A 24,865-nucleotide genomic window follows, 5' to 3' on the forward strand; every position below is an offset into this window, starting at 1 on the left:
AGAACAGCAGCCCTTTGGAGGCAACTTTGACCCCAGGAGTGTTCTGTGTTCTGCAGTGTTGTGCAGATACAGACGCGCCAGGGCCCGGCAGCCACAGGAACGGCCCTGTTGGGGGGGCGGGGGGCACGGTGGGCTGGGGAGCGCGGACTCGCGGCAGCGAGTGTCCCCATGTCCTCCAGATGGCTTTGGGGACAGCCCTGAGGCCCTGCCCGCCCCACAGTGCTCCCTGGGGACCCCCTGTGGCTTGTCCTGCTCCTTCCTGTGACCTTTGGTCTCTATGTAAGATGCTGTCAGATTTAGCCCAGCGCGAAACAACGGAAACAACGGAGGAGGCGGTGGTGATAACAGTACAAAGCTCCCCGCTGAGAACGTATCTGGGACAAGGGATTAGAGCCGCCACCCGAGTCAGCCCTGGAGGGGAGGGACGGGAGGGTGGGTCTGTCCCCAGCTCCTCTGAGCACACTCGGACCTCTGGAATGGGGGGGGGGGGCGTTGGCTGGAGCTCCGGGGCCTTCACATACTTCATTGTCTCTTGGGCTCAGTTTCCCCAGCAGGTTGGGGACATGCGCAGCCCCTTCTCCACCCCACGAGCCCATCAACACAGACTGGGGCCAAACGGAGCTGGGCGGCTGCAGGTGCAGACGGAGCAGGGCGGGTCCGCGGGGCCGGAGCCCAGTCACCCCCAAAGGGGAGCGGGAAAGACCCACCCACGGTCCTGCGGGCTTGGCACCCGCCCTGACCCGCAGCGAGTTCCCGGCCGGCGGTCCCCCCGGGTGCCGCCTGCCCCCGGCTGTAAATCTAGCTTATTAAGGCAATAAAAGAAGCTGGTTCCAAAGTTTATCCCCTCCGCTGCCAGTTTTTAGAGGGATCTCCTGACAAGATGCACCCGATGTGGGGGGGCTCTGGTTAAGGAAAGAACAGTGAGCGACAGCACGGGAACATCTGTGCGCAGGAACTGGCCTGTGCCTGGCCCTCCTCCCCTTGTGGGCGCGGGATCCAGGCTTCATTGCTGGAAGAAAAAAAAAAGAAAAAGAAAAAGAAAAAAGAAAAAGAAAAGAAAAGAAAAAAAAGAGGTGTTTAATAATTACCTTTATTGACCTCTGTACCTTCTGGCGTCCTCCACTCCTGGGCACAAGACATGGCCATTCCCAGGGCGCGTCCGTGCAGACGCGCAGACACAGCCGGCGGCCGAGCTGGGCAGCTCCCCGGGCACTGCGAGGGCGAGGAAAGGTAAGGCCGCAGGGCGGTGGGCAGCCCCCTCCCCCCAGGGCCTGGGAGGGACTTTATTTAGGGAAAGGGCGCAGGAAGGGAGCACCCCGGCTCGGCCTCGGGCTGATCCCCCCAGCATCTCGCGGCTGCTGTCGCTCAGCGCGGGAGCATCGCCGCCGCGGGGCTGCCCTGTGCCCGGTGCCTTCGCCTTGGACGTGACCATGGGCGATGCGTGCCGTCCTTGGACTCGGTTCCACCAAGGGTCTTCCAGGATGTTGTAAAATACTTCTTTTTACTTTTGGAAAAAAGTAAAAAGAGAGAGAAACAGACAGACAGAGACAGACAGAGAGAAAGAGAGAAATTGGACGTAGAACGACTTTGGGGTGCGCCGTTGCTGGCGAGCAGGGGCGGACAGCTTGGGGGGGGGCCCTGGGGGCTTCTGCGGCGCCAGAGCAAATGCACGGGAGCCCCTCCCCCGGGTCGGCCCGGACCCCGCACACCATCCCTGAGGGGTCGGCAGGTGCCCGTCCCTGCCCTAGCTGGGCGCTGCTGGTGGAGTGGAGCTGGGCACGGGGGGGGCCGAGGGGTGCCCTGGCCTGGCCGCCACCGCCGGGCTGGGCCGAGTGCTCTCCTCGCAGCCCCCCTAGGACCGGCGGGAGAAATGGAGGAGAACAGCCTGAGAAACAGGAGAGACGACGAGAGGTCCACGGGGAGCATCCAGGCCAAGGAACCCAAGACCACGAGTCTCCAGAAGGAGGCAAGTCCGTCCCCCCGCAGGGCCCGGGCGGCGAGCGGCGGCCCCGCGAAGCCCCCCGATCTCTGATTGGAAAGCACACCTCCAAGCCAACACTTCTGGGGGCTGAGCTCTTGCCTTCCGGCCCGTGAATCCTGCATTTTCTTTGTGAGGCTAACGCGTGGGTGCTTCGCAGCGCCGGGCGAGGGCCTGGACGGCTGGGGTCTGCTCGGGCCCGGGGGGACGGTCGGGGGGCCCTTCTGCCGTGGGCCGCCCCCTCTATAGGTCTCCACCGAGTAGCTGCCCCCGGCCTGTCCCTCAACATGTTCCTTCAATGATGGGAAACACGTTCCTTTGTAGGGAGTCGAGCAGGGGTGCGCGTGCGACATGGGTGGGGCGTGGGTGATCCTGTGAGATGGACCGCAGTAGTGGCTGGACTGGGGGGGCCTGCGCCCCAGGGGCGGAGGGCAGTGTCCCTCAGGGGCTGGAAGGCAGGGGGGCTCCACGCGATTAGGAGGGGCGTGGACGGTCGGCTTCGGGGGGTCAGGGGGCGGCGAGGGCCCCACTGGCGGGCTGGGCTGTGCGGGCGGCAGGGGCCGGAGGAGGGACGGGGGCTGGCTCGGCTGCCTGCGAGCTGGCCCGGGGTCTGGGGTCCCTAGGGGCTGGCTAAGGGGTGTCGCTCCCCCTAAAAAGCACCGAGCTGACCCCGGGGTGTGTCCTCCACTCGTTCCTAAACTGGGGGCAGCTCCAGTGAGTGCAGACCTCAGCAGGAGGAAGGGTTCTGGAGGGTTCCCGCGGCCCCGGGGTCAATCAGCCTAACAGGCCCCGAGGGGAGAAGAGCCCAGGCCGTCCTGCCAGCGCCCCGGTCACTCCCTGCCAAACGGCATCAGAGCTCGGCGGCCTCTGGGTGCTTCTGTCCCGGGAGGCCCCTGGGTCTCCCCCTGCACCCCCCCGCCCCCGCTCCCCAGGAGGCCCCTGGATCTCCCCCTGCACCCCCCTTCCCCCCTGCTCCCCGGGAGGCCCCTGGCGCAGACCAGGGCCCTGACTTCTCTGCTCAGTCAGCCTTTAAACCCATCTGGGCGTCTGCGCCGCTTTGTCAAGGGCAGTCGGGGGTAGAGGTCGGGGCGCCGCCCAAGCCAGGGGTGCTGCGCGGGGACTCCCGGGGAAGCACCATCACCCGTCTGTCCTCCGCACTCTCCTCTGTAAAATGGGCGTGACGGGGGCCTGCCTGACTCACCGGCCGGCCGTGGTGACGGTGCTCGGGCTTGACGGGAGCTGGGCCGGCAGTGGTGGGAGGGGGCTGCGCTTGGGGGGGGCGCCCTAACCGCCCTCCGTGCCGCATCCCAGGTGGGCCTGCTCAGCGGCATCTGCATGATCGTGGGCACCATCATCGGCTCTGGGATCTTCATCTCCCCCAAGTCTGTGCTCAGCAACACGGAGGCCGTGGGGCCCTGTCTCATCATCTGGGTGGCCTGTGGGGTCCTGGCAACACTGGGTAACGAACACGGGCCTCCCTGGGGAGCTTCCCCGAGGCAGGCGGGCACCCTCCGCACCCCGGCCCGCACTTGCTGGGGTCCCGCACAGCACCTGTGGGGCACGAGTGCAGACCGGCCAGAGAGCCGAGGGGGCCCGGTGGGGCGGCCCCAGAAGTGGGGGGGCTCCCCGGGAGCAGGGCAAGGCCTCACCCTCGCCCCACGCCTCTCTGCGTTCCAGGCGCCCTGTGCTTTGCGGAGCTTGGTACGATGATCACCAAGTCGGGGGGCGAGTACCCTTACCTGCTGGAGGCCTTCGGGCCCATCCCCGCCTACCTCTTCTCCTGGACCAGCCTGTTCGTCATAAAGCCCACCTCCTTCGCCATCATCTGCCTCAGTTTCTCCGAGTACGTCTCTGCGCCCTTCTACTCAGGCTGCAAGCCCCCCGAAGCTGTGGTGAAGTGCCTCGCGGCCGCTGCCATCTGTAAGTACTCACGGGTGACACCCGGGTCATCCTCGCCTGGGGCCCGGCCGCTTCCGCATCGCGGGGCTCCGAGGTCCCCGCCAGGCACACCTGCCGATGGGGCGGCTGCGAGGGCAGCTCCGGGCCCCTGGGAAAGGAAGGGGGGTGCTGGGCCCGGGGGCGCCGTCACCCCCGTTCTGGCTCTTCCCAGTGCTCATCACCACCGTGAACTCGCTGAGCGTGCGGCTGGGGAGCTACGTCCAGAACGTGTTCACGGGGGCCAAGCTGGTGATCGTGGCCGTCATCATCATCGGGGGCCTGGTCCTCCTGGCCCAAGGTGAGCGCGCCCCGGGGCGGGCAGGGCGGGTGCCACACGGCTGGGCCTCGTCCCCCGCGGCCTGTCCCTCGGGGAGCCCGGCAGGGGTGCCAAGGGGCCGCTCTGGATTCCCGGCCTTTCGGAGCTCGCGTGATAACCTGAGGTCACGGCGGCGCCCTTCGGTCGTGGAGATGCCGCGGGGTCCCGGTGCGGTCCTCTGACACCCACAGTTCGCTGTCTGGCTTCATTACAGGAAATACAAGGAATTTCGAGAATTCTTTCGAGGGCGCGAAGCTGTCTGTGGGCGCCATCAGCCTGGCCTTCTATAACGGCCTCTGGGCCTACGACGGCTGGTAGGCTCGCTGGGACGGGCTCCTGCAGAAGCCCCGGGGCTCGGGGGGCTCATGTCCACACGCCCCTCGGTTCGCTCGCCCTCCGAGCCCGCAGGCCCGAGACCCCTGCCCCTTCCGCGGGCCACACGGTGGCCGAGGCTGGGCCCCGAGGGGGACACGGAGACGGGCGGGCGCCCGACTAGGCCAGAAGCCTCCGCAGCGCGTCCACCCCACGGCGGAGATGCGAGGTCCTGCCCGTGTCGTGTGAGGAAGAAGCCTGGCCCCCCGCCCGTCACCCTGGCCTTTCCCTCCCGCAAAACCCTCCAGGTTTCCCAAGCAGCCTGGGGACCCGTTGCTCCCGAGGGTTCTGGAAAATTTTCATGATTCCCAGAGAGCAAAGGCCTATCGCTTGACAGACGTGCAGACCTCGCAGTGGGGCGGGGGGGGGCACCGTCACGGGCTTTCTCTGAAAGAGATCACCCTGAGGCCCCGCGGGAGAACCTTCTCCGGAGAGTCTCCAACGAGACGCTTGGGTTGTGTTGCACGCGCGTAAGCAAGGAAGGCCGAAGGAGGTCACTCGCGTGACTTTTCCCTCCTAGGAATCAGCTCAATTACATCACGGAAGAACTCAGGAACCCTTTCAGGTGAGAAAGCAGAGTCGGGTGGGGGGAGCGGGGGCCCGCAAGCCCGCTTGTCTCCCCGAGGAAGCGGGGCCCCTTCCTGCTGCGCTGGCTCCCCCCAAGCCCATTCCCACCGGTGGGAGCGCGGCTTTGCTCCGGGCGGTGCGGGAACCCCCACTTTACGTCAGGCTGAGTTTGAATCAGGTGAATCAGGTGACGTCCCACTTCTCCGCCCCGGAGCCTGAGAGTGGGATGGGTTTTGTCTTTTGTTTTTTCCTCAGTTGACAACCCCGGGTGGGGGTGGGGGTGGGCCTCCCGCAGCAGCTGGGACCCCGGCCCCCCACGGGGACAGGCTGGCTGGGGCGGAGGGATGGGGCTGGCGAGAAAGGACAGGACAGGACAGGAACCGCAGGCTCGCGGGGCTCCCACGGGTGCTCTGCTCTGACCCTGGGTCCCTGCCGCTCTCAGAAACCTGCCCTTGGCCATCATCATCGGGATCCCACTGGTGACAGGCTGCTACCTTCTCATGAACGTGGCCTACTTCACGGTCATGACCCCCACCGAGCTCCTGCAGTCCCAGGCGGTGGCCGTGGTGAGTGCCCAGGGCCCGGGGCCGGAGGCTGCTGGGCTCCGGGGCAAGTCCTAAATGCCCAGCCGAGGTGCCCCGGGGAGTGGGGGGGCAGTCATCGTCTAGGACTCGGGGCAGAGGCAGCCGTTGGGGGCAGCAGCAAGGACGTACCCGAGGACAAAGGCTGTGCCAGCGGGTGGAAGGTTCTGCCTGGGGCCTGGGCTCTGGCACGGGGCGCAGGGGGCATAGGGCCGGGTTTGCCCCGGGGTCGGGGTTTTCATGGATACAGGCGAGGAAGTGCAGGGGAGGGATCAAAGGGCAGGATTATACTGTGGGGGGGTCTCGAAGGCAAGGGGATGCATGTGGGTGCCAGTGGGAGAGGCCGGGGGTCCAGGCGCTGGAGGCCTCGTGGGGCGGGGGCGGGCCAGGAAGGGAACTGCAAACGGGCGACAGGGGTGGGTGGGGAGCGGGGGGAGAGGCCGTCTCGGGTCGATGAGGTCATGGGCCACGAGGACAGGTGGCTGGGGCACGGGGAGAACAGGGTCACGCTGAGTGAGGGGGGACCGGGAAGCCAGGGGTGTCGGGAGGACAGTGAAATGACAAGCTAGGACGGTGGGAGGTGGAGAGGACATGTCTGCCTCTCTGTGTCGGGAGGTCGTCAGTAAAGTGTCCCTCAAACCAAGGAGGCACTTGGACCAAAGACGAAGCACTGACTCCCTACGGTCTGTACACGGTTCTGTTCAGAGTAACAGGTGGAGGTAACAGGTGAAGGTTGATCCAGGCTCAGGGCCTCCTCAGTTCTTCTCTGCGAAGAACTGGACCTTAGTCCCCAGATTTTATGGAGTGAGGTGGTGTGCAGAAGGGCACCATGGTGGCATCAGAGGGGGAGCGTGCACCCCACGGATGGCCAACCTTTCTCTAGAGCTTGTGGCTGCTCCCGTGTGTCAGGAAGGGGAAAGACTATGCTCTAAATGGAGTCCCGGGAGCCAAACCGAGCCTCCCTGCATCCCGACCATGGGTGGCATTTCTAAGCTTTGCATATTAATCCCCAAGTCGCTGGGAACACTTAGCCCCAGGAGAGGTCACCCTGCAACCATGAGCAAGATGGTCAGGAGTGGAGTTAGTATTGGTCGCTTTCCTCTGGGAGGGGAAGAGGCTATGTCGTTCTTCTCCGAAGCGGTCAAGTGGTCGTGTAGGTCCTCCTTCCCCGAGGGGAGTCAGAGGCCAGGCCCTGGGGAGGCCCAGCAGCTTCCTCGGGTGGAGTGTGCAGGTCCCTCAGGATTCCTGTGCTGGGCAGCCCCGGTGGCTCAGGGGTTTAGCACCTGACTTCAGCCCACGGCGTGATCCTGGAGACCGAGGATCGAGTCCCACGTCGGGCTCCCTGCATGGAGCCTGCTTCTCCCTCTGCCTGTGTCTCTGCCTCTCTCTCTCGTGAATAAATAAATAAATCTTAAAAAAAAAAAAAAAGGATTCCTGTGCTGCTCTCTGCAGACGTTCGGTGACCGCGTTCTCTACCCGGCCTCCTGGGTGGTTCCCTTGTTCGTGGCCTTTTCCACCATCGGTGCTGCCAACGGGACCTGCTTCACGGCGGGCAGGTAGGGAACCCCAGCACTCACTTGGTGTGGGGGTGGGGGCGGGGAGGCCAGAGGGCACCAGAGGCCCATCAGCACTCGAGGAGGGACCAGCCTCAGGACAGAAGCCCTCAGGGCCCTGCTGGGCTTACACCTCACAGCATAACAGAAAACTGGAATTTGAATAAAAACATAAGAAAACCCAAAGTCCAGGAAAGAGAGCAAAACGTACGGCCGAGCTTGTGCACCGGTGCTGGGCATGGTGGCCCCACCCTGTGCTCCTCAGCGGCGGGGGCAGTGCTGTCAACGTCGCACAAGGCAGGATGCGGGGACATGGGGAGATACGCTGGTCCCATTTATTGCCTACTGAAGTCTCTTGAACGTCTTCCCCCGTGACTATATATGTAATGGAGACCCGAGAGTAACCTTCTGGGCTCTCGGGCCACGGGAGTCTGCCACTTACCCCGACGGTCTCGGTGGCAGCATGAGAGCAACCGGCACGGTTCTGTTCCTGTCCCACATTCTGATAATGTGGGATTATTATCCCACACAAACCCACATCGTCTGCCGGCCCTGCCAGCCCCGTGGACCCTCCCGGCCCGGAGACCGTCAGCAGCTGCATCGTATTCCAGTTGACCCAAAGTCACACAACCTCAGCTCACGGCCCCAGTGGGGGGTTGTTCTCTTAAACACTGCCACAGGGAACATTCTGGAACACATCTTTGTCCACTTGCCCGGTGTCCTGCATGGATTCATTTGCGAGGGCGGAATTGCCAAGGAGGATACAGTGGACGTGTTTGAGGACCGCAAAACCATCCTTTGCGGCGCTGTGTCGAAGCACAGATGGTGCCAGTCCAGCAACTTCCCTTCTTCCAGAGCGTTCGGCTATTTCTGGATCCTTGGCATTTCTGTACGAATTTGAGAACCTGCTTGTCAAATTTTGCTCAGGGCCGCCGTGAATCTGTAGCTCAATTTGGAGAGGGCTGCCATCTTCGCTAACCGTGTTGATCGCTCTAACCCGAGGGCAAGGACCCGCTCCCTTTATTTAGGTCTTCAGTTTTTTCCAAAATGTTTTTTCTTTTCTTTCTGCAGTAGTTTCAGTATGTGGCTCTTGCATACGTTTTGTCACGGTCATCCCAAAACATTTCATATCTTGGGTGGTTCGGTTGGTTGGGCATGTGTCTGTCTTCGGCTTGGGTCACACAGTCCTGGTGTCGGGGTCGAGCCCGGGCCCGCTCAGTAGGGAGCCTGCTTTTCCCGCTCCCTCTGCTCCTCCCCACCCACTTGTTCTTTCTCACTCACGCGCTCTCTCTCTCTAAAAACAACCTTCATATTTTGTGCTACTGTAAATTTTTTTTTAAATGTCAGTCCCTGGTAAGTTTGTTGCTAATACACAGGAACATGATTTCTTTTTTTTTTTTAATATTTTTTTTCAATTTTTATTTATTTATGATAGTCACAGAGAGAGAGAGAGAGAGAGGCAGAGACACAGGCAGAGGGAGAAGCAGGCTCCATGCACCGGGAGCCTGATGTGGGATTCGATCCCGGGTCTCCAGGATCGCGCCCTGGGCCAAAGGCAGGCGCCAAACCGCTGCGCCACCCAGGGATCCCCAGGAACACGATTTCAATAGCTCTCCTGAGGTGTAAACACCGTTAAGTCTCACTTGGTAATTATACAATTCGATGATTTTATTATGTCTATAAAGCTGTGCAAATAGCCTCACATTCCGATTCTAGAACATTCCCATCATCCCCAAAAGTTCTCTCCTGCCTGACTGCAGCTAGCCCCTGCTCCCCGCCGCACCGGGCCTGGGACTGTCTCCGACCTGCTCCAGTGTCTGTTAACCTTGCCTTTTCTAGACATTTCATTTAACTGGCGCGATGCAGGGTGTCCTTTGCATCTGGCTTTCTTTCACTTGGCATGTTATTTTTGAGGTCCACCCATGTCACAGCACGTATCTGCTCATTCCTTGCAACGGCTGGATTTCCGTTGCGCGGAGCCACCGCCTTTTGTCTATCCATTCTCCAGTCGCTAGAGGTTTGCGCTGCTTCCAGTCTGGGCCATTTGAATGCCCACTGCGCACGTTCACACACGTGTGTGTTCATTCTTCTTAGGTAGATTCCTAGGAGTAGAATTTCTGGCTCCTACAGTAAATTTGTGATTAACTGTTACAGAAGAAACTGCTTAACTGTTTCCTAAGTGACTGTTCCATTTTGATTTCTGGAAGCAATGCATGAGCATCCCAGTTTCTCCACATCCTAACGTTTGGCATGGTCTCCTTGATTAGTCTTTCTCGTGGGGATAAGTCACGTCTCTGTGGTTTTAACAGCATTTCCCTAAGGACTCCTGATGCTCCTGAGCATCTTTTCATGTGCCGGGTAGCCATGCATATGTCTTCTGATGAAATGTCTACTCAAATCTCTTCTCCACTTTTTCATTTGGGCTGTTTGTCATCTTAGTGAGTTGTAAGAATTCTTTATACAAAAAAAAAAAAAAAAAAGAATTCTTTATACATTATGGATACAAGCCCTCTCTCGGGTATCTGACTTGCACATATACTTTCTCCCAGTCTGTGACCTGTCTTCTCATTTCTTACTGGTGTCTTGGAAATGTGTGTGTTTTTAACTTTTTTTTTCCCCACATATCATGCTTTTGTTGTCATCTCTAATAGCCTTTGCGCAACCCAAGATCACAAAGAGTTTCTTTTCTGTTTTACTTTAGAAGTTTTATAGGTGTAGCCCTCACATTTAGGTTTACGGCCCATTCTGCATTAACTTTGTATAATTGGATACCTGTGCAGCTTGGGGGTTGGCCAGAATTATGAATTATGTGTTGGGTAGAATTTTTGTGGGGCCACATCCAAGATTCTTGCTTCCTGGGGTCTGAGTTTTCCATGTCGTGTAGACAAACCTCCCTCCTTTCAAGAATATCCACTCATGTTTTCTCCTAGCATTTTACATTGGCTCTTTGATCAATTTGGAATGCATTATTTTTTGGAATGCATTTTGATATGAGGCATAAATCTCACTTTTCTCCCTCAAGCATCTACCTGTTGTCCCAATATTTTTTATTAATAGTCCGTCGTTTCCCTCCTGGTTTGAATACCACTATTAGCATGCCCATCTGGGCCCTGTCCTATCCCTGTGCACAGGGACGCCTCATAGCCCCCCCCACCCCCGCCATGTACCATCTGGAAGAAACGGTGCCTCCCTGTCAGTGGTTGGCTCCCCCTTGCCTACTCAGCCCTCCAGCCGCACTTGCAATGATTGTGTCCAGTTCCAAACGTCCCGCTTGCTTTATGAGCCCGTGGAATTTACGGAGAGGTTTGTGAGTGCTGAGGGGTTTAAAGTGTGAGGTCCCAGCACCCCTGCAACCTGTCTCCCTCTGGCAACTCCTTTCCTCCCGGTGTTAACTGGCTTGTTCGGGAAACTAACTTGATACCATGTTTATGTCTTTTTCAAAGTTCAGATACGTAGTTTTAAATAGACGAGCCCTTTCGGACTTTGTATTCCTGACTTCTGATTTTATGGTGGTGTAGTCAGAGTGAGGGATCTTTATGATCTCATTTCTTTGGAAGCTTTACGCCTTCCCTTGTGGCTGACTGCAGGTTTTAAAAATGCTTCTTAGGGTCTTGAAAATAAGGTGTATTGTGTTCTAGTCACCTTGATTTCTCTATCATCGTCAAGCCCGTGCCTTGACTCTTCAGATCTTCTGCTCTCAGTGGATTTGTCAAGTTTGGCCTTCTACGTTTCAAGGGCTCCCGGTTTTCGTATCTTCTTGGCAGATGGCTTCCATTTTCCACAGGAACTCATTTTGCCTTAAATTCTGTTTTGTCCAATATTGATATTGAGGACCCTACAGGCTCAGGGCTGCTGCTTCGGGTAGCATGTTCATCCATCCCTTGTCTCTTCCCCCCTCGGCCTTGGGGGGCTTTGGCTTGTGTCTCTTTCAACAACCCCCCAGGGCATCTCTGGCCTGGATCTACAATCTACGCGATCATCATCATCTGATCCCATCTGATGGGATTCCTGTTACAGTGGGATTATCTCCAACATACTGTGTTTTCATAGCTTAAAAAAAAAAATCTTATCCTGACTTATTATCAAATGCCTTTTCTTTTCTCTCCTGATGTGGAAGTTTTCTTTCTGTTCTTTTAGCAATTGCCCTTAAAATTTAACTCAAATACCTAACAGAGGCTATAAACATCTCCCTTCTCCTCCCTCTCCGGCAAGGGCTCTCTCTCCCTTTCGCTACGTCCGGTAGATCAGCTGCACCTTGTCTATAAACCCTCCCCTCCAAGAAAAGTTCATCATGATAAGAATTGAAAACGTGTGTACTTACATCCATATCAACGTGTCTTACTGCTGTTTCCTTCACATCGCATCTTCAAACGACTCCTGAGTTCAGTTTCTTTCTGTTTGTTGGAGTAGATTTAATAGTTTCCAATGAGGATCGAAGAAGAGAAAATGTGTCGTAGTCCCTGTTCACCTGCAAATATATTTATTTTGCCAGGAGTCCTGAACGATGGCTTAGCTATACAGCCCCGGAATCTGAAAACCGATTTCCCAGGTTGCTTTGAAAATATTCTCGTGCCATGTCTGCTGTTCTGGTTGTCCTCATTTTGTAGTTCATCTTTTAAATTTGGAAGCTTTAAAAAAATTTTTTTTTCCTTTCACTGTGATGTTTGTATCTGGGTATGTTTTTTATTTAGAACTGGGTTTAATTTAAAAGCTGTTTTTCAGTTCCATGGAAGCTCTCTGCTTTTCTTCAAGTTTCTCTTACCCCATTCAAGGAACTCGGGGGGCTCCCTGTTTCTTCTCTCAATTTCCTGTCTACATTTTCCATTTGTCTCCGCTTCATAACTCAGGTCTATTTTTTTTTTAAAGATTTTATTTATTTAGAGAGTGTCCGTGCAAATGGAGAGTGGGGCAGACAGAGAGGGAGAGAGAATCCCAAGCCGACTCTGCACTGAGCATGGAGCTCGAGGTGGGACTAGATCCCAGGGTCCCAAGAGCTGAGCCGAAATCAAGAGTCATATTGCCCAACCTACTGAGCCATCCAGGTGCCCCTCTCAGATCTATTTTTTTTTAAGATTTTATTTATTTATTCATGAGAGACACACAGAGAGAGGCAGAAACATAGGCAGAAGGAGAAGCAGGCTCCCTCCCAGGAGCCTGATGCCGGACTCAATCCCACTACCCCAGGATCATGACCTGAGCCACAGACAGATGCTCAACCACTGAGCCACCCAGGCATCCTTTTTTTATTTAATATGGAAATCCTGTACAGCTTGGGTTTAGGAAGTGCCAGGCACCTCTGTGCTTGCTTCCGTCAGGTGTTCCAAGCACTGGGGTCCACTGGCCCTGGACTGGTTTTTCTATTATGTAAGAGCATAATTCTGAGGACACAGAGTAGGAGTCTCCTCCTGAAAGGTCCTTTCCAAACCCCAAGCCACCCCCATGCTCTCCCCTGTGTAGCTGACCCTCAGCACCAGGAAGCATGGCTCTCAGGTGCGTTTAACCACCTACTTCCCCCAAATTCACTCAGCTCCCTGAGACCGACTCCCACTGACCACACCAGGTGCCCTTGAGTCCCTTCCTCCGTGGCTTTGGTGGGGAAGCCCAGTGGTGGCACCACAGACTGCGTGCCCATCCATCCCTCTCCTCCTGCTCTTTCAGGCTTGTGTACGTGGCGGGCCGGGAGGGCCACATGCTCAAAGTGCTCTCCTACATTAGTGTCAAGCGCCTGACTCCAGCCCCCGCCATCATCTTTTATGTAAGTATGAATTCTGGTGTCAAAACACCCCCTTCAAGGCCGAGAGGCTCTGGAGTAAACCAGTATCACTAAGCCCAGTGGTTTCCAAATGGCCCCGGCTCCCTTTACTCCTCCACATGAAGTAGGTGCACTAAGAAGCCTATGACCGCTCCAACAGGTTGCCCAACGTCTGTTCCTTGTTCTGAATTTGTCTACGAAAGACACGGACTCTCCCAACTTTCTACCCTCTACAGTCCTTACATGTACATTCGTATGTCTGGGTCCCTGGTAATAACTGTACAAAACCCCACCAGCTTCCAGGGAAGGAGAATATGCCACTTTATGAGGTGGCTCCGGATCACTGCTTCTCATTATGGCCCAACAGTTCAGACGTCACGGCATCCCTGTGCAGTGGAGGCCCTCTGACATTCTCTAATTGGAGTTTCTCAGTGGAGGGACGGTCCTTTGTTGTGTGGCACCCCCTACAGACCATGCAAGCCCAGCCTCGGGGCCAGGCTCCTTCCACCCCACAGGAGAACCACTGCTGTCCATCAGCCCACTCCCTTTGAAGATTAGGGGAGGCCTCACACCACACCGCCCAGGCCGTGCAGCTCAGGCTGGTCAAGACCAGGCTGAGCCAGGCTGAGTGTCACAGCTCGGGCTCCTTTGCCCTGATGAAGACTCTCTGGCAGAAAAGCTTATCATCAGGGAGCTGGTGGGATGTACATGCATATTTTGTTCTGTCGCCGCTTAAAACTGCAACTTCAAAGAGTCACACGTTTCCAGGTCCTCTCCGTCATGGAGAACACTCATCACGGCCAAAGGCTGGGTTCACTCCAGCTAGAAGGGGATTCATGGGTTCGTTCATGCCGACAGGTTCATCCACAGGAAACGCTGCTTCTTCGACCTCCTGAGAGGTGACAGGGATCCTGTTTTTATGCACCAGTGACCTAAGAATCCACTCTTCCTTCCTCTAGGGCATCATAGCGACTATTTACATCATCCCCGGTGACATAAACTCGTTGGTCAATTACTTCAGTTTTGCTGCGTGGCTCTTTTACGGCCTGACGATTCTGGGACTGGTTGTGATGAGGTTCACAAAGAAAGACCTGGAAAGGCCTATCAAGGTAGGTCTTGTGCCCCAAATGTCACAAGCCGCTTTGATTTCTTGAAACGGTTTAAAAATACCTACCTTAAAATCTGTTTCCAACCTGACTCTACTCCTCTTCCCTTGAACATCATCGTTTAGGGTGGAGTTTGCGCCTGAATTCTGACCCACACCCATTTCCGTGCGGGCAACCACTAATAGTCTACATCTGCAAACTGGGGTTCCCCGCCACCTCCCTGCGCAGCCGGGGTGGGTCTATGTGCCAATGTGACAAAGAACTTATTTTGTTTATGTTAGAGGCTTTTGTTTTGTTAACAGCTGTACTACTGAACAAATGCAGATGTAGGAACGAGGTAGGAAAGCTGAAGGCTTAAACAGGACAAGAACAGGATAATGTCTTTGGCTTTAGGATTTTGTTTCAAAAATGTGCCTAGTGGTCTTTCTGACAGTTATCTGGACTGTCACCAAGTCTCTGGAGCCAGCTGAGACATGGGGTTTAGAAGTCCCACCTCAATCAGGTCATCTGGCAGGCAAAATCATGACGGTAGAATAGATTTCTCATCTGCACAAAAATCCCTTAAATAAAGAAAGAGGATTTGAGAGAAAATATCAAAAATAGGGGAAGAAGTGCCCTAACACATGTAGAACTGGAATCCCTGAAGAAGCAGCAAATAAAAGCAACAGAATTCTTTTTTTTTAAGGGTTTGAGTGAGGGAGAGTGCAAGCATGAGTTGGGGGAGGGGCACGGGGAGAGAGAGAATCCTCAAGCAAACTCCCTGTGGAGCTAGGAGCCCAACATGGGGCTCAAACCTGTGACCCAGAGATCATGACCCGAGCTGAAATCAAGAGTTGGCCGCTCAACCAATTGAGCCAACCAAGCACCCCAAGGCAACAGAATGCTTTAGAACTGTAATTCAAGAAACATTTCCTGGGACAGGGGGGAGAGTGGGAGGGGGACCATGAAAGGAGGGGACCAGAACCAAAATTCTGGAAGGTATATGACATCACTGGAGAATCAGCTAGAAGGAGCAAGAGGGAAATATGTTCTGATTAAATTACGGAACTTTGAAAGATCATGCTTTGGGTGTCCACTGCCCCTGTCATGCCCTCCCTCCACCCCAATTCACTTATAAAGTTAATGTAGGTATTAGGATTCTCATCAGCGACACTTCATACCCTGAGACAATGGGGCACATGTTTAGGGTATTCAAAGAGAGAAAATATAAGCCAAAGGCTTTATGTCCAAATTGACCTCGAAGAATAAAGCTACCAAGGGGCGTCTGGGTGGCTCAGTTGGTTGAGCAGCCAACTCTTGGTTTCGGCTCAGGTCATGGGCTCATGGTTGTGAGATCAAGCCCCGTGTTGGGCTCCGTGCTCAGCAGAGAGTCCGGCTTGTGGATGCTCTCCCTCCCTCTGCCCCTCCTCCCCATACTCTCCAACAGGTGCGCTCTCTCACTCTCTCTCTCTCTCCCTCAAATAAGCAAATCTTTAAAAAAAGAATAAAGTTACTAATATGAAACACCTCAAGGCATGGATTGTTACATGAAACCCTCAGGAGGAATCACCTAGAGAACAAGCTTCAGAAACCAAAAAGTCAGTGGCACAAGGTGAACACACTTAACTACAGAACTGGACTAAATGATGCGAGATAAAGGGGACACAAGGATGCAAACATCGAGCACTGACAATATCATACGACAAAAATGGAAGGGAAAGCGTATGAAAGCGTGCCAGTTAAGGAAAGCATGCCTAGGAAACTGCCCCAGGCTACCATCTAAAATTAGGAGGAGGAAAGAGAAGACTCCCTAGCTAATACTATTACTGCTTATTATAGACAATGTATAGAAAAGAGGAGAGTGAGCTGTGATATTTACTATTTATAATGGCAACTCTGAGAACAAAAACAGCATTTATAGACCCCAAAAGATAGATCCAAAATAAATAAAGACATACAAACATGTGCGCATGCGTATAAGACACCGTATCATAAAAGACCCTCTATATAAAGACTCCAATAGGGAAACAATCAGAATATCTTCCTGGTTAACATTTTCTTGGTAGAATGCATATTAGGGTTTTTTGTTTGTTTTTGCTTATTAGTTTTTAACATCCCAAAACTTTCTAGACTCTATAAATCTATAAACCTCTTTATACTCCTATTTCTACCTGCTAGCTATGTGGGGAAATTAATATTACTCAATTACATTTAACTTTCAATTACGGTTTTAGTTTATAATTATTAGTTATTTAGTTATAATCATTATCGGTCCTATTTAATATTTATTAAATCAGTATTTAAATCCTCAAATATAATAGAGAAATGTTTCAAGTTGGGCTCCAAATCCAACACGAGTCAGAATCGTGCGTAGGCACACTGACAAGTGAGAGTCACGTGTCACTCTCACGTTGGGGGGCCGTGTCACCGCATTCATGGTAACCACTCGTTCACAACTGTACTAACTGGTCAGGGGGAAATCACTTTTAAAGCAGTTACTACTTCTTGGTATGATGCATGTTGGGTATTTACATGCATTTACTGTGTTTAAGCTGTATTTAAGGACACTGGTTGGGACTGTGATACATGATCTTTTCTCCCCATTTAAAATAAGAGAAATGGGCCTCAGGTGAGAGTTTTCCCACAGAATGTCACTCGTTAAGGGTAGAAAACTAACAATAAGTAGAAGCCTGCATAGAGGACTGTAAAACAGTGTGGAGCAAAGACTGGTCAGTTACACTGATAAACTGGTTTATTCAGTTTATTTTTTTAAAATTGTTTTAAAGATTTGATTTATTTATTCATGAGAGACTCAGAGAAGAGGCAGAGACACAGTCAGGGGGAGAAGCAGGCTCCATGCAGGGAGCCCGATGTGGGACTTGATCCCAGGACCCAAGAACACGCCTGGGTGGAAGGCAGGTGCTAAACCGCTGAGCCTCCCAGATGCCCTGGTTTATAGAGTTTAAATGAGCCTAAATCAACCATTAAAGGGAAAAGATTTTTCAGGCAGGTTTACAAAGGATAGACAATATGTAGAAAAGGATAAGCAAAGACAGAAAGGAGAAGCAAAAGGATAAGCAAAGGAGGATAAGCAAAGACAGACCAAGCAAAGGAAAATAATAGAAAACAGGGGTTGTGATCCTATCAGAGGAGTACTCAGGCACAAGACACTCACTTCAGTGTCTTTAGTGATGCTAATGGCCAAAATTCACAGTAAAGAGATGGCAGGCATGAAAACCTATTCACCGAATCACACAGAGGTCATTTTTATGAAGCAGAAACTGTAGGAAGTACAAGGAGACACACATACAGACTTTAAAGTGTCTCCCTCAGTCCAAGACAGATCCAGACATCTCACTAGTACAAGTGACAAGCCCTGAACAGACCACGGCAGATCTTAGAGACCCGGCCAGGCTCTGAGTCCCCAAAATAGCAGGCGCATATGGGACATGTCTGAAAATTGACAAATGCCACAAAGAAAACCTTGATTAAAAAAAATTAGGAATAAAGACCAACCACATTCTCTGTCTATAATGCAATGAAACAGGAAATTATTTTTTTTAAATCAAACTTTTCAGTCCAACAAATAGGAAATGAAGGTATATAAATTCCTAAAAATAACAGTAAGACATGATCTATGATCAGTGCTTTGAGGAAGTTTTACTGCATTAAATACAGCAATCAAAATGAAAACAAATAGGCAACTCAAAAAGCAGGAGAAAGAACAACAAAGAAAATCAAAAGAGTGCATAAGGAATTAATAAACAAAAAAGAATTTAAGATCGCTAGTCAGATTATCTGGTTTTTGGAATTTCCCTGAGAATTCGGATTCTGACAGGGTTAGTTTTAGTAACTTTTCATCTTCCCAGAAAATTGTCCATTTCATCAAATTTATCTACATAGAGTTGTACAAATTAGTTTTATGATTTTTAAAAAAATTCTTATGTTCTGGAGATGATTTCACCATTTTTATTTATTTTTAAGATTTTTATTTATTTATTCATAGAGACACAGAGAGAGAGAGAGAGGCAGAGACACAGGCAGAGGGAGAAGCAGGCTCCATACAGGGAGCCCGACGTGGGACTCGATCCAGAGTCTCCAGGATCACACCCCGGGCTGCAGGCGGTGCTAAACCGCTGAGCCACCGGGGCTGCCCAATTTCACCATTTTTATTTGTGTGTTTGTGCTTCCTCTCATATTTTTAAAGGTTAGCTACAAGGGTGCCCAACTGGCTTGGTTGGTAGAGCATGTGACTCTTAATCTCAGGCTTGTGAGTTCAAGCCCCATGTTGGGTATAGAGATTACTTAAAATCTTTAAGGAAATTAAAATAAAAGGTTAGGTATAGGTTGCTTTACTAGTTTTTCAAATTATTTCTATCAACAGGGTGTCTGGGTGGCTCAGTCAGTTAAGCATCTGACTCTTGATCTCAGCTCAGGTCTTGATCTCAGGGTCATTTTCTATCAACTATAATATTGATACCAAACCTTAGAAAGCACAGAAAAGGGAAAAAGAAAAAATCACAGACTAATCTCATTTTTGAATATTGATATAAAAATCTTAAATTGTTTAACAAACAGAACCCAATTACATTAAAAAGATAATATCCCATGACTAAGTCACATCCGCAAGGGCGGCAAGGATCACAAAACCTATTAATTACGGATTTAATTCATGGATGGATACATTTCACTGTATTAATATATCTATGGAGGAAAACCCTATAATCACCTCCTACAGATTACAAAATTCGCCAGATACAATTCAACATACACTACTGATAAAAACACAGATAGGAATTGATAACTGTTTCCTTAGCATGAACACACACATACCCCTTCAGCAAAAAGCTAACGGCTATTGTAATTGAGAAGGTGGCACTAGAGGGATGTCCTCAAGAATACCTTCCGTTTCAGCTCTCATGTAGCTGCATTTTGGAGACTGTGGCAAGGCAATTAAATAAGAGAAAGCGGGATCCCTGGGTGGCACAGCGGTTTAGCGCCTGCCTTTGGACCAGGGCGCGATCCTGGAGACCCGGGATCGAATCCCACGTCGGGCTCCCGGCATGGAGCCTGCTTCTCCCTCTGCCTATGTCTCTGCCTCTCTCTCTCTCTCTCTCTCTGTGACTATCATAAATAAATAAAAAATTAAAAAAAAATAAATAAATAAGAGAAAGCAATTCAGAGCATAAGAATTAGAAAAGGCTTTTTAAAGTCTAAAACTTCCTCCTTTCAAAGATACATTGTGCCTCTGTAACATCCAAAAGAATCAAAGAAAAAAATACATGGAAATACGGTAAAATAATGAGACATAAATGCGCCTGGATGGCTCAGTTGGTTAAGGGTCCGACTCCCGATTTCAGCTCAGGGCTTGATCTCAGGGTTCTGAGATCGGGCCTCACACTAGGCTCCATGCCTAGCATGGAGCCTACTTAAAAAAAAAAGAAAAGAAACGTACTGAAATCAATAGCCTTTATTTATAAAAATGACACCCAATTAAGAGATAACAAAGAGAGCACCTTATTCCCCAAAACGAATAATAAACAAGTGCCTAGCCATAAACTTTATAAGAAGTGAGGCCTCTGAGTTGTAGCAGTGGAATTCTTTTGAAACATAGAAATGGGTCAGTTGAACAAGTGAAAATCCTTACATGTTCTTAGGAAAAATAGCATCATAAAGATTTTACAGGTTTTTTGTTTTGTTTATTTAGAGGGGGAGGTGTGGGGGGGAGATGGGGTACTGGGAGATCTCAAGCAGACTCCATGCATAGTGCGGAGCCCAACCTGCAGCTCTATGTCATAATCCTGAAATCATGACCTGAGCCAAAATCAAGAGTCAGACACAACTGACTGAGCCATCAGGTGCCCCAAGATGTCACTGTTTCTTAATTTAGACATTTAAAAAATATATTTTATTTATTTACTCATGAGAGACACAGAGAGAGAGAGAGAGAGAGAGAGACACAGGCAGAGGGAGAAGCAGGCTCCATGCAGGGAGCCCGATGTGGGACTCGATCCCGGGTCTTCAGGATCACGCCCTGGGCTGAAGGTGGCGCTAAACCGCCGAGCCACGGGGGCTGCCCTAATTTAGACGTTTAATGAGACCATGATACATCTGATTTTTTTTTTCTAGAGTTGCAGGAGTTGATTACAAAGTTCAGTCCGATGCAAGACTAGCCAGCAAAACAGAAAAGAGGATATTTTTTTTCTTCAGAAAAAAGGATATTAAAACATGAAGGTTCTGAAATGTAAATATTATGATGCTGATGCATAAAGAAAATATAAATTATATAAATTGCTTTGTAGTCCAGAAATGGGGAAGGGATCTTTCCTAGGACTCAAAATCCATAAGCAATAAGGGGAAAATGGTGACAAACATAAAACCCCAACAAAATAAAAATTTAGGCATTGAGAAAAAGAGAAGAAAGTTAAAAATGCACATGCATACCAGATGGGGAAATAATCCTTGCAATAATGTCACAAAACGGGGGCTACTATCCTTAATTTAAAGAGTTCCTAAAATGGAGATGGGAATTATCGACACCTAAAATGGACAGAACATATAAACAAACAAAAAATATGGAGAGACAGCTCAGAAACTGCAATGACTCTTAAAAATGAAGCAAATGAAACCCAGCAAGCACCCCCCCCCCCCATAGGAGAATGCAGGCCACAATTCTGATGAGGTGCCGCTGCTTGCCCATCCGACGGGCAGATCCCACGCTCCAGCCACTCCCCATCTTGGAGAGGCCACGGGGGGGGGGGGGGGGGGGGGGGTTGGCAGCCCACTTCCTCCCACATGGCGTCTGAATACAAATGGAATAGCTGCTGTGAAGGCAGGGGGACTGCTCAACGTCTAGCAAAATTACACTTGCACTTATCTTTTGTCCCAGCCACCCCCTTTTGGGGTAATCTACCCCCAAGATGATACTGGCAAAAGTATGAAATACACACAAGGGTATTTACTGCAGCAGTAACTGTATTCAAGAAAAGCTCCACCCAACCCAAAAGTCAATCCATGGGAGGCTGGTGGAGTACATTTTGAGACGTCCACAGAGTCGAGTGGGATGCAGCTGTAAAAGATGGAGGGGTGATACTCTGTGTGGCGGGGGCACCATCTCTGGCATATATTCATAGGAAAAAGCAAAATGTAAAACCATCAATTTTGTATTTGCCAGCTTTTATATGGGGGCGGTGAAAGAGGAGTGTGTGCCTGATGGTTGAGCTTTTATGTGTGTGTTTATTCTCAGAAATAAATGATGGAAGGATAAAGCAAGATCAATCAGAAGTTTAAAATTATAGTAGTTTAAAATTTAAGATAAAAGGGGGAAAAAAACAAATCCGCAAAAAACGAAAACAAAGAGAAGTAAGAAACCTTACTCTGTGATGAGGAAAGGAAAGGACAACACCACACAGAGAAAAAGTCAAGTGCAGTTTTTTGAATGAACCTCCCTTGTGGGTTATGTTCGGAGGTTAAAAAGAGCTACAAGAAATCTTACTCTTCATACCACACTTCCAGTAGTGGTCATACTGGCACAGTTATTTTGTCTATTTATTATGGGCATGTTATAGGGTAAAACAGGTAAGGAATTTTGCCAAAGCCATTAAGAAATAAGGTTTTCAGAAGCATAAGGAAAAAAAGATCTAAATCTAAGGGGGAGAAAAATGCAATGAATTGGAAATATCAGTATGAACTTGCCAATTTTTTCCCTTCTTGGAAAAAAAATATTTTCTGTCTGTCCCTAAGAACCGTGAGTACCCCAGCCCCCCAGCTTATGGTTTCTAAGTGCCATTTCCAGCTAAGAGTGAACAGCTCCCTGGAGAAGCGGGGGGAGTCCAGATCTGGTGGCTCTGGCTTCCTCCCCGGCCCTTGAGCCCACTGGCTGGAAGGATCGTCACCTTGGCGAGCGGAAGTGGGACAGAGGGGCATTCAGGGCCCCGCGACGTGCTACCAGAGGAAGCACACTGCTCCAACGACGAAGCATCCTTGCCCCCAGATCCACTACCCTTGTGCAGGGACAGAGGAGCGAGTTCTCGGGCAAAGCTAGAATTAAGTCCCTGTAAAGGGTGAATCATCCAATTCCTACAACAAGCCAGTGACAGGGGAAAAGGGGGAAAAGGGAGGGAGAGGGAATAAACATGTTAAAAACAAAAAGTCCTCCTCAGGACTTGGAGGAGGACATGTCCCAAATGTTTCACAGGTAAAATGACACCATATCTGACATTTACTTTAATATTCTAAGGAAAGGGGTGGGGGAGGTAGATGGGATAAAATAAGATTGGCAAAATTATCTCAAAAGTACAGAAATTGGAGGACCGGCACACGGAGTTCGTAGACTTCCTGTGTCCGTGTTTTGTCTTGGACGAAAATCCTCAGGATGTAGGTGAATGCCCGTGGCCGCATCCTGACACCCTGTGGTTCTGCCGGCAGGTGCCCATTTTCATCCCCATCTTGGTGACCCTCATCTCCGTGTTCCTGGTCGTGGCCCCGATCATCAGCAAACCCGCGTGGGAGTACCTCTACTGTGTCCTATTTATACTGAGCGGCCTTATCTTTTACTTCCTGTTCGTCCACTATAAGTTTGGATGGGCTCAGAAAATCTCGAGTAAGTACCAGCCGAGGGGCTGCCGTGTTAGCGAAGCTCGGACAGGTGCAGCGGCCCGCGACCCCCGCCCCGGCCCGATGCCACCAAGACTGTCTTATCCCAGGAGCTCACGCAGTGACCCGAGGTCACCTTCTCCTCCGTGTGACACCTCTGGGGGCCACCTGCGGCCTCTGCCTTTGCTCCCGTCAATTACTGTAACGAGTAGGAAGGGGAACCACCATCGGCTTTTCTTTTTTCTTTTTTTCTCATTGTAAAATACGCGTAACATCGACCGTCCCGACCATTTTTAAGTGTACAGTTCGGTACCGATAAGTATGTCCACATCGTTGCGCGTGCAGCCTCCAGAGCACTTCCCATCCAACCACTTCCTTTTCCCGCCCCACAGACAGCATGTGAGGCCCAGCAGCAGCCCAGACACAGCCAAACCAGGACAGTGGGGGACGAGGGCCCGAATTGGGCTGCGCAGCGTCACTGCGGGTGTATACAGCAGTCACCTAATGCTTACTGAGTCACTGTGGTTGGAAATCTGCCTCTGCTCCTTCAGCTTCTCCTCCGAACAGGGAAGCACAACCAGGCCCTCAGGCACCTCTCTGGGGTTTACTTACACAAATGCAACCCAGAGAGACCTACAAGGTTCCAGGGAGCAAAACCCAACTGGGTGGGGGCGCGGCTGACCCTGAGACTTTGCACCGGGAATGCCCTTCTCTGGCCTGGGCGGCTCGGCCCCTGGCTCAGCCCCTGGCTCGGCCTGCAGGCCTGCCTCACTGGTACTACGGGCGACGCGGAATCTGTTCCATGTTGACCAGCAAAGTGAAGCCAAACCCAAAATAGGGCTTTATTACTTCTACTGGGGATTTTTCCTTTCCTGGAAGAGCAATCCCCACCGCCTAATCTCTTGACTCTGATGGAAGCCCTAAGTGGAGAGACAGTTGCAGGCACACGACGGCAGAAAGGAAAGTACGTGTGTCGCTGTGAGAACCGACGTGTCTGAGCATGAGCTGAGGTTTGATCCCACTGATAGGGAATCTAGCCACGCTCCGGGGACGTGGGCTGAAGGGAGAGCCACCCTGGGGGCCACTTCCCAGTAAAGCCGTAGGAACCTGCTAGCTATCTTTACTGCCACCAAACCACGTCCTCTGGGGAAGATGCACGACTCCCTTCTCTGTCCGTGTGCAATGACCACTCACCGAGAGCTGAATATTTAGTCCACGGTCACCGGGCCTGCATCCTGCTTAAAATCTAGATCGTTTGTTCACCTTCTTAGTTCCAGCTTCCAACAGTTTTCGTAGGGAGCAGCTTGGCTGGGTTTTCTAAAGCCGAGCAGTACCACCTGCTTTGTAGCTTCGGGTTGGGAGTCGTCCTGGCTGGGCTCTCGGGACACAGCCCCGTGCGCGGGGCAGGGACGGTATTACTGCTCCCCGGGAAGCAAGCGAAGCCAGCTTCTCATTCCAGTTCTCTAACCGCACTCTGACCGGCTTTTCTTCCAGAGCCCATCACCATGCACCTGCAGATGCTGATGGAAGTCGTGCCGCCGGAGGAAGCCCTGGAGTAACAAGCTCGGCCTCCCAGAGCCAAGTCCAAGTTGCGATAAATTTATTTTTGTAAGCAATATTTGTGGTTATTTCTTCCTGATGTTTTCCGTAAGAAAAAAAGAACTGTATTCGGATGTTCATGATACTGTTGTTTTTAGATATCCCCGGTTCTCTGGGCAGGGGTTCTAGAGAGAAGTGACAGGTGTTTGCTGAAGTTAGCGGGTGAAGACCTCACCTGACGGATGGCTGGTGGCCAGGCTCAGAGGCTGCCACCTAGGCTGAGACTCTTTAACGGGGGCAGGCACATCACACCTACTTCAATAAAGGGTGTTCTTTCAACTCTGTGATCAAGAAGATACATATATATATATTTTTTATATAAAATAGGTGACACTTTTGCTTTGGTTGAAATAGATTTTTAACATACTAAGTGCAAATGTTTTACTGCCTCCCCCACCGCCCCCACCGAAGTACTGAACCCCTATATTTTACCCAGGATGTAGGAGGTGGGTCTGCCCCAGGCTGGTGTCAAGGGCCAACTGCAAAGCTGAGCACCCAGAGCCGCCTGCAGCCTGCTGCCCACGGCCGG

General features: G+C 51.6%; 1 protein-coding gene and 1 long non-coding RNA gene across 2 annotated transcripts; one reads left to right on the plus strand and one right to left on the minus strand.

Moving 5' to 3' along the window:
• Positions 1-7,156, minus strand: LOC125752832 (uncharacterized). Its single transcript, XR_007403251.1, has 3 exons — positions 3,180-7,156; positions 1,089-1,504; positions 1-1,009 (listed from the first exon to the last, which is right to left on the minus strand). It is a non-coding gene; the product is annotated as an uncharacterized LOC125752832 (long non-coding RNA).
• SLC7A9 (solute carrier family 7 member 9) lies at positions 1,059-24,615 on the plus strand. The gene is made up of 13 exons (XM_025425234.3): positions 1,059-1,230; positions 1,848-1,966; positions 3,290-3,437; positions 3,656-3,898; positions 4,089-4,214; positions 4,447-4,546; positions 5,125-5,169; positions 5,614-5,737; positions 7,205-7,308; positions 12,964-13,060; positions 14,017-14,166; positions 22,570-22,744; positions 24,232-24,615. The coding sequence occupies exons 2-13, from the start codon at positions 1,871-1,873 to the stop codon at positions 24,294-24,296; spliced, it is 1,473 nt and encodes a 490-aa protein (XP_025281019.1). The 5' UTR covers positions 1,059-1,230; positions 1,848-1,870; the 3' UTR covers positions 24,297-24,615.
• The last annotated feature ends 250 nt before the right edge of the window (positions 24,616-24,865 follow it).

This window comes from Canis lupus, chromosome 1, assembly GCF_003254725.2.
Source record: "Canis lupus dingo isolate Sandy chromosome 1, ASM325472v2, whole genome shotgun sequence".
NCBI classification, from domain to species: domain Eukaryota; kingdom Metazoa; phylum Chordata; class Mammalia; order Carnivora; family Canidae; genus Canis; species Canis lupus.